The 10,000-nt window shown below is 41.1% G+C and overlaps 1 protein-coding gene across 3 annotated transcripts in view; it reads right to left on the bottom strand.

Annotated features, from left to right (window-relative positions):
- Positions 1 to 9,270, bottom strand: part of cacna2d1a (calcium channel, voltage-dependent, alpha 2/delta subunit 1a) — a 217,053-nt gene extending 207,783 nt beyond the window's left edge. For all 3 annotated transcript variants that reach the window (XM_061912205.1, XM_061912203.1, XM_061912201.1), the window contains exon 1: positions 9,171 to 9,270. In XM_061912205.1, coding sequence (XP_061768189.1) covers positions 9,171 to 9,253 — 83 coding nt within the window. In that variant the 5' untranslated portion in view covers positions 9,254 to 9,270. The remainder of the gene's footprint in view (positions 1 to 9,170) is intronic.
- Positions 9,271 to 10,000: the final 730 nt, after the last annotated feature.

The following is a 10,000-nucleotide window of genomic DNA, read 5'->3' on the forward strand; positions in this document are numbered from 1 at the left end:
GTTCCATTGAGTTGCGGTGCAAATATTTTCTTGAAATGTTGTTTACTGTGGTTTCATTATATGGCATAAGTTTATGACAGTGTTGGCGTATATATAGCCACTCCTAGTTTGACATGTATGATTGTTGATTAAGTTTGCCCTTCATTCACTGATGTGTGTCTCAAAATATGTCCATTCATTTGGGCTAATATACAGAGTGACGTCTTTTCTTGAAAGACTATCATCTCGTCCGACATTACAATGTCACCTATACATTTATTCATAATCTAATACTGCATGCAAAAAAAAAATATGTACACTTCGGTCACATGACGCCATTTCACCAGTCAAACTCTGCCTGGCAGTCACATGACTACTCTCAAACTACACACTGAAAAGTAGCATGACGTCAAAAGTCTTCAACATTCATTTAAAAAGGAGTTGTTGGTGACCATGATTGACAGCAGCTGTGAGATCAGTTTAACAGAACTATCAATCAATCAATCAATCAATGTTTATTTATATAGCCCCAAATCACAAATGTCTCAAAGGACTGCACAAATCATTACGACTACAACATCCTCGGAAGAACCCACAAAAGGGCAAGGAAAACTCACACCCAGTGGGCAGGGAGAATTCACATTCAGTGGGACGCCAGTGACAATGCTGACTATGAGAAACCTTGGAGAGGACCTCAGATGTGGGCAAGCCCCCCCCCCTCTAGGGGACCGAAAGCAATGGATGTCGAGCGGGTCTAACATGATACTGTGAAAGTTCAATCCATAGTGGCTCCAAGACAGCAGTGAGAGTCCCGTCCACAGGAAACCATCTAAAGCGGATCAGCAGCGTAGAGATGTCCCCAACCGATACAGGCGAGCGGTCCATCCTGGGTCTCGACTCTGGACAGTCAGTACTTCATCCATGGTCATCGGACCGGACCCCCTCCACAAGGGAGGGGGGGACATAGGAGAAAGAAAAGAAGCGGCAGATCAACTGGTCTAAAAAGGAGGTCTATTTAAAGGCTAGAGTATACAGATGAGTTTTAAGATGAGACTTGAATGCTTCTACTGAGGTAGCATCTCGAACTGTTATGCTAGTGTTAGACCAACAAACTCTCAAAAGGGCAGAAACGTGGAAAGATTAAAAAAATGTCAACCTATATTAGTAATCGTCTTTTAGAAACATAAGTGAACAATTTATTCTATTTTGGTAAATTCTTTGCATGCTGTTGGACAGAAATCTTCAACAGGAGGTCAACAAAGGTGCTGCAGGGTGTAGAGATATTTATTAAATATTTCTTATCTTGTCCTCCTTCAATTTTTCCACAGATGTAAATGTCATTAAATAGAAATGAACATTGAACACACTGTTGCGTTGTTTAGAAACAGCAGGCACATGATCAAAATGTACCTTCAGACTTATAATAAAAACATCCATCCATCCATTTACTACCGCTTATTCCCTTTGGGATCGCGGGTGCCTATCTCAGCGACAATCGGGTGGAAGGCGGGGTACACCCTGGACCATACTTGCCAACCTTGACACCTCCGATTTCAGGAGGTGGGGGATGTGGTGTGGTTAAGAGTCAAGTATTTCATATATAAGAAATACTTGACTATATATATATATATATATATATATATATATATATATATATATATATATATATATATATATATATATATATATATATATATATATATATAGAAAGACTTGAATTTCAGTGTTCATTTATTTATACATATACACACACATAACACTCAACTACTCATTGTTGAGTTAAGGGTTGAATAGTCCATCTTTGTTCTATTCTCTGTCACTATTTTTCTAACCATATGCATGTACAGTAGATAGCAGTATTGTCCTGTTTAAAAGTGTCACAACATTGCTGTTTACGGCAGACAAAATGCTTTACGGTAACCGAAAAGATGACTGCTAGTGTGTGGTGTGACCGCGCTGGGAGGACGTTAATGAAACTGATAATAAACCCACATAAGAAACCAAGATCTCGCCCTCGCCTCGATCATTCTACAGTTATAACGTCATTGGGCAGGCACGCTGTTTATAATGTGGGAAAGCGGACGTGAAAACACGCGGTCCTCACTCAGGTCCGCATGGAACTGGAGGGGGCGTGGCCTCCAGCTCCGCCTGAATTCCGTGAGAAAATTTGTCCCGGGAGGTTTTCGGGAGAGGCGCTGCATTTTCGTGAGTCTCCCGGGAAAACCGGGAGGGTTGGCAAGTATGCCCTGGACAAGTCGCCCCCTCATCGGAGGGCCAACACAGATAGACAGACAACATTCACACTCACATTCACACACTAGGGCCCATTTAGTGTTGCCAATCAACCTATACTCAAGTGCATCTCTTTGGAATAATAATAATAATAATAATAACAACATGAATTAATTATTACTGTTTACATTTAGGATAGCTAACAATTAGCGCACTAGTTGCCATTTAGCAATTAGCATGCTAGTTGAGAGCTAGCGATTAACACAGCAGTTGCCAGCGAGCTATTAGTGAACTAGCGGTCAGCTCTTGATTAGAGCGTGCGTGATCAGCTAACGGTTAGCGAGCTAATTCAAACTAGGAATTACCGCAGCAGTTGCCAACTGGCTTTTAGTGCGTTAGTTGTCAGCTAGTGATTAGTGTCCTAGTTGCCAGCCAGCGATTAGCGTGCTAGTTGCCAGCTATAGCGATTATCGCATTAGTCACCAGCTGCCAATTAGTGCTCTAATAGTCAGCTAGCGATTAGCACTAGTTGCCAGCTAGCAATAAACACACCAATTGCCAGCTAGTCATTAGAGTCAACTGGTAATCAGTGTGCTAATTGTCACCCACTGATTAGCACGCTAGTTGCCAGCTAGCAGTTAATGCACCAGCTAGCAATTAACATTCCAGTTGCCAGCTAATGATTAACGCAACAGAAATTAGCGCTTCAGTTGTCAAATGGCAATTTCTGCGCTAGTTGTCAGCTATGGCGGCATGGCTCGGTTGGTAGGGTGGCCGTGCCAGCAACTTTAGGGTTGCAGGTTCGATTCCCGTTTCCGTCATCCTAGTCACTGCCGTTGTGCCCTTGGGCAAGACACTTTACCCACCTACTCCCAGTGCCACCCACACTGGTTTAAATGTAACAGATATCGGTTTCACTATGTAAAGCACTTTGAGTCACTCGAGAAAAGCGCTATATAAATATAATTCACTTCACTATTGGTGTGCCAGTTTCCATCCAGCAAATAGCGATGTTGTACTGTATTATTAGAATGTAGTAGTATAGCACAATAAGAAGGTACTTTAAAGACCAGTGTAATTTCAAACAGTTTCATCAGCAAGACATCCTCCCTCAGTTTCCAGTATGGTCCTTGGCCCAGAAACGTCTGAATGAGATGTTGATGAAGCTCCAATCTGTCAGAAAGCCGCAGTGTCAAAGTGAAGCCGGTTTCACTTCGTCCACCAAGAAAGTTGTCCTGACAGAAACTTTTTTCCAACGAGACAAAAAGACCCCAAAGATGAAATCTGCGTTTAGGAGGACTAAAGCATTTCAGGCGTCTAGAATGTTTTTTTTTTACCAGAGCTAAGACCTCTATTCTACCTGGGGAATGAAGTGTAGGGGGAAAAAAAGTTTAAGGAAACCACTCACTGAAAGTGAAAAGATGAAGCAAATATCCTGCATGAATTATTCTAGAAGGCCTTCTGAAATGAAATTTTCTTATTTAAACGGGGATAGCAGGTCCATTCTATGTGTCATACTTGATCATTTCGCGATATTGCCATATTTTTGCTGAAAGGATTTAGTAGAGAACATCCACGATAAAGTTTGCAACTTTTGGACGCTGATAAAAAAGCCTTGCCTGTACCGGAAGTAGCAGACGATGTGCGCGTTACGTCACAGGTTGTAGGGTTCTTCACATCCTCACATTGTTTATAATCATAGCTACCAGCAGCAAGAGAAAATGACGATTTCCCCATTAATTTGAGCGAGGATGAAAGATTTGTGGATGAGGAAAGTTAGAGTGAAGCATTAGAAAGAAAAAAAAAAGGCGGCGGCAGTGGGAGCCATTTAGATGTTATTATACACATTTGCTAGGATAATTCTGGAAAATCCCCTATCTGCTTATTGTGTTACGAGTGTTTTAGTGAGATTATAAAGTCATACCTGAAAGTCGGAGGGGTGTGGTGACCGCCAGTGTCTCTGATGGAAGCCATGGAGGAGCCAAGAAAGTTGCAGCTGCCTTTTTGACAGCTGCTGCAGGAGGACGCAAGCTCCGCTCATGTCTCCGGTAAGAGCCGATTTATTACCACAATTTTCTCACCGAAACCTGCCGGTTGACATGTGGTAGAGAAACATGTTCGCTTGACCGCTCTGTTCCATATTAAAGCTTCACAACAAACAAATAAACATCGGGTGTGTTTTGTTTGCTAAAGGCAGCTGCAATCCACCGCTTTCCACCAACAGCATTCTTCTTTGACTTCTTCATTATTAATTGAACAAATTGCAAAAGATTCAGCAACACAGATGTCCAGAATACTGTGTAATTATGCGATTAAAGCAGAGGACTTTTAGCCGTGAGTGGTGCTGGGATAAAATGTCCGCTACAACCAATAACGTCACAAGCACGTGTCAACATACGCATCATCATTCCGCGACGTTTTCAACAGGATACTTCGCGGGAAATTTAAAATTGCAATTTAGTCAACAAAAAAAGGCCGTATTGGCATGTGTTGCAATGTTAATATTTCATCATTGATATATAAACTATCAGACTGCGTGGTGGGTAGTAGTGGGTTTCAGTAGGCCTTTAAAATGTGCTAACATTAAGTATTAGTGGCCCTCATAAGAGGTGTCTAAATATTTATTAAGCCATCATTCAAATCACAGGAGTGTGTTTGGACTCGGAATCAACCTCGCAGCGCAATAGATGGACATTGAAGCTCCTACCATGTATTGATTGATTGAAACTTTTATTAGTAGATTGCACGATTCAGTACATATTCTGTACAATTGACCAATAAATGGCAACACCCGAATAAGTTTTTCAACTTGTTTAAGTTAACAACGTTACAAAATTTATGGTAGTAGGGTTGTACGCATACTTGCCAACCTTGAGACCTCCGATTTCGGGAGGTGGGGCGCGGGCGGGGCTTGGTTAAGAGGGGAGGAGTATATCTACCGCTAAATTCAAAGTCAAGTATTTCATATACATACACACACACACACATATATATATATATACATATACATATACATATACATATACATATACATATACATATATATATATATATATATATACACACACATATATATACACATATACATACATACATATATATATACACATACACACACACATATATATATATACACACACACACACACACACACACACACATATACACACACAAACACACCGTATTTTCGTAAATTGCCGCAGGGCATATAGTATGCGCCTGCCTTGAATTACTCGCTTTGCAAAATAATTAGCGCATGCTTAGTATTACCGCCTGGTCAAACTCGTGACGTCACGAGTGACACTTCCCCTGTCATCATTTTCGAAATGGAGGAGGCTGATTTCAATACAGGTAATTTGAAATCGCATAAAGGGAAGATGATTAAGAGCTATTCAGTAGGATTTAAGATCCAAGCTTACATCACACTCAAATTTTTACTGAATGCCTTTGGTAAGTGCCGGAGTGAGAAGAGGTTTTAAAATATTTAGCGCATGCTTACTTTTACCGCATGCCTTTGGTAAGCGCAGGAGTGGGAAGAGGTTTTAAATTAATTAGCGCCCCGGCGGCAATTCAAGGAAATACGATGTGTGTGTGTGCGTGTATATATATATATATATATATATATATATATATATATATATATATATATATATATATATAAATAAAAGAAATACTTGAATTTTAGTGTTCATTTATTTACACACACACACACATACACACACACACACACACACACACACAACACTCATTTACTCATTGTTGAGTTATGGTTTGAATTGTCCATCCTTGTTTTTGTAACCATATGCATGTACATTTGACGGCAGTATTGTCCTGTTTAAGAGTGTCACAACATTGCTGTTTGGCAGACGAACTGCTTTACGGTAGACGAAAACGAACTGCTGTTGTGTGTTTTACCGCGCTGTTAATGAAACTGCCTAACAATAAACCCACATAAGAAACCAACAACTCGCCCTCGATCATTCTACGGTTATAACGTCATTAGGCAGACACGCTCTTTATACACGCCCCCTCCAGCACGGAGCTGGAGGGGGCGTGGCCTCCAGCTCCACGAGAATTTCGGGAGAAAATTTGTCCCGGGAAATTTTCGGGGGAGGCGCTGAATTTCGGGAGTCTCCCGGAAAATCCGGGAGGGTTGGCAAGTATGGTTATACGGTATACGGTACTAATAAGTACCACGTTACTAATTACAAGCGGTACTATACTGTCTCTGAAAAATATTGAGTACTTTTTTGTTTGTTTGTTTTACACACAAGATGGTGCACCATTAGTATGTCGTGACATTGCTGGTAAAACAAGTAAGAGGCGCTTATTAGGCAACGCACACACACGGGTACTTGCGAGCAAAAACGGCGTGGAGACTGAAGAGGGAGAATGGACGCATTCTTGCTTTAAAAATAAAAAAAAAGAGACGCTATCAACACTGAAGCGCTTCTCTGCAAGCGGTACTTTAAACAGTTAGCTAGCGGCTAACATCGTTTCACATTGTTTTAGCTACTTCTAAATCACTAATCATCGCCTCCAAGGCGACAAAGTAAGTTTCTTACAAGTATCATCCCTGCAGGACGAGGAATAGCTAAACATGCTTCACTACACACCGTAGGAGGATACAATAGCAAACCGCAAGCTAGTGCTCCTGAATGTAAACATGCCACGGGTTGATCTACACAGACATCATCAATACTACAAAGATAATGTGGAAAACGCATATATTTTTAAGAGTTCTTTCTTTATTCATAGTCATGTTTAAAGCAGCTAATGTTTTCTCATTTGCACTCTTTTTGCTTGTAGGTTATGTCCGCAAGTAAACTCTGTGCTTTACTTTGAAGGTTTGGAATGTGGGAGTATAGCATACTCCCTTTTTACCTTATCAGTATTAGAACAATGAGGCTGTGTTCCTTTCTGGGCAGGGTGGGGGCTATTTTCGTATTCAATAAGTTTTCTTTTCTTGTTTGATTTTCAGACATAGGACTGGTCTCCTAAAGCTTTAGTAAAACTTAGGAATATTCCTATACTGTCTTGATGGTCCTTCTTACTCAACATATGTCATCTAAAAGAACTTGGGAATGACCAGTGACTAATTCCCTGAGAGGAAAACTGGTCAGACGAAACAATAACAAATATTTTTTAGTATTACAAAATCTTTTGTCATTTTTTTATGGTTTATAAACCCAGAAAACACTGTACGCAGTAACTTTAGGTATGACCAATGTATGACTAACTAGTTGGTATCGGATTGATACCAATTTTTGCAGTAACATGCAAACCTGTAAAGTTTCCAAACCGAAGAATAAAGTTACATTTTAACAGAAGTGACAGCGATACATGTTAGCACACATGCTAGCACACATGTAGCATAAACAAAATATTTCTCTCCTGATCATCAACTACGTGCAAATCTAACTGTACTCAGTGGCCAAGTGGTTAGAGTGTCCGCCCTGAGATCGGTAGGTTGTGAGTTGAAACCCTGGCCGAGTCATACCAAAGACTATAAAAATTGGAGCCATTACCTCCCTGCTAGGCACTCAGCATCAAGGGTTGGAATTGGGGGTTAAAATCAACAAAAATGACTCCCGGGCGTGGCCACCGCTGCTGCTCACTGCTCCCATCCTCTCCCTGAGGGTGATCGAGGGTGATGGGTTAAATGCAGAGGGTAATTCCCCCACACCTAGTGTGTGTGTGTGACAATCATTGGTACTTTAATTTCTTTTTTTTTAACTTTAAAATCTAATGAATCTGACTTGCCAATGACTGTCCTTTACCAGCAGGTCCTGACATTGAAACAAGCTTTTTGACATTTATTGTCAGGTTTTGACACGGATATAACCTTTGAAATGTTGTCATTTCCTAACCAACAACATTGTCTCAATATACAAATGCAACTATTTTTGCAACATTGTGTGTGTGAATGTTGTCTGTCTCTCTGTGTTGGCCCTGCGATGAGGTGGCTACTTGTCCAGGGTGTACCCCGCCTTCCGCCCGATTGTAGCTGTGATAGGCGCCAGCGCCCCCCGCGACCCCAAAAAAAGGGAATAAGCGGTAGGAAATGGATGGATGGATGGATCTAATGAATCTGACTTGCCAATGACTGTCCTTTACCAGCAGTTCCTGACATTGAAACAAGCTTTTTGACATTTATTGTCAGGTTTTGACACGGATATAACCTTTGAAATGTTGTCATTTCCTAACCAACAACATTGTCTCAATATACAAATGCAACTATTTTTGCAACATTGTGTGTGTGAATGTTGTCTGTCTCTCTGTGTTGGCCCTGCGATGAGGTGGCTACTTGTCCAGGGTGTACCCCGCCTTCCGCCCGATTGTAGCTGTGATAGGCGCCAGCGCCCCCCGCGACCCCAAAAAAAGGGAATAAGCGGTAGGAAATGGATGGATGGATGGATCTAATGAATCTGACTTGCCAATGACTGTCCTTTACCAGCAGTTCCTGACATTGAAACAAGCTTTTTGACATTTATTGTCAGGTTTTGACACGGATATAACCTTTGAAATGTTGTCATTTCCTAACCAACAACATTGTCTCAATATACAAATGCAACTATTTTTGCAACATTGTGTGTGTGAATGTTGTCTGTCTATCTGTGTTGGCCCTGCGATGAGGTGGCTACTTGTCCAGGGTGTACCCCGCCTTCCGCCCGATTGTAGCTGAGATAGGCGCCAGCGCCCCCCGCGACCCCGAAAGGGAATAAGCGGTAGAAAATGGATGGATGGATGTTTCGCAGTCAGTTTTAAAAGGACATCTTGTCACTCAAAGAGGCTGGTGGATCCCAAGATAGAAAATAGGCAGGAGTAATAAGAAAAAGGGTCCTTATTGCTCCAAACGGGGATAACGAGCAATACCAAACAAAAAATCTACGGTGCATCACAAAGGGAAACAAAAGCACGCAACAGATAAATTATGACATCAAGAACGGAGTGGCTACCTGGGTCGGAAGGAAGGCGAAAAGTCGTACAGGAAGTGGAATTGAGGAGAAGAATCCGGAGCATGAATCCGAGTTCCTGACATGAGTCACGAAGACTAATCAGCCTGTGCCTTCCTGCCCGTACAGGTGTAGATAAATAGGCTAGTTAATCACACACAGCTGCAGCAATCATGCCCGGCTCAAGGAGTGTTGAAGTCTGTAACAGAAAACAAAAGAGGCGGTAACAAAGAAAAACACAAAGAAAAGGAAAAACCAAATAACTGCTCTAAACAGAGAACACCAAATTGGTTTCAACCGCCCATACAAAAAGGTGACAAGGAAGTGGATGCGTGAGACATGTACGTATAATCAATGTATCAATGTCTTGTATCTGACAACCCCAGTGGATCATGTACTGTACATACAGTAAGAACAGTCTTATTTCATTTTTAACTCCTGTGAAAATAAGAGAAAATCCAAAAATAAACTTTATGGAAACTTTTGTGCTCAACTTTTTTGAATGACTTAGAAGTAAAGATGTCCGATAATGGCTTTCTTGCCGATATCCGATATTGTCCAACTCTTAATTACCGATTCCGACATCAACCGATACCGATACCGATACCGATATATACAGTGGTGGAATTAACACATTAGTAAGCCTAAATTTGTTGTGATGCCTCACTGGATGCAATAAACAATGTAACAAGTTTTTCCAAAATAAATCAACTCAAGTTGTGGAAAAAAATGCCAACATGGCACTGCCATATTTATTATTGAAGTCACAAAGTGCTTTTTTTTTTTTTAAAAACACGCTTTAAAACAGCAGCTTGGAATTTGGGACTTGCTCT

The sequence above is a fragment of the Nerophis ophidion genome, linkage group LG10, assembly GCF_033978795.1.
Source record: "Nerophis ophidion isolate RoL-2023_Sa linkage group LG10, RoL_Noph_v1.0, whole genome shotgun sequence".
NCBI lineage: Eukaryota > Metazoa > Chordata > Actinopteri > Syngnathiformes > Syngnathidae > Nerophis > Nerophis ophidion.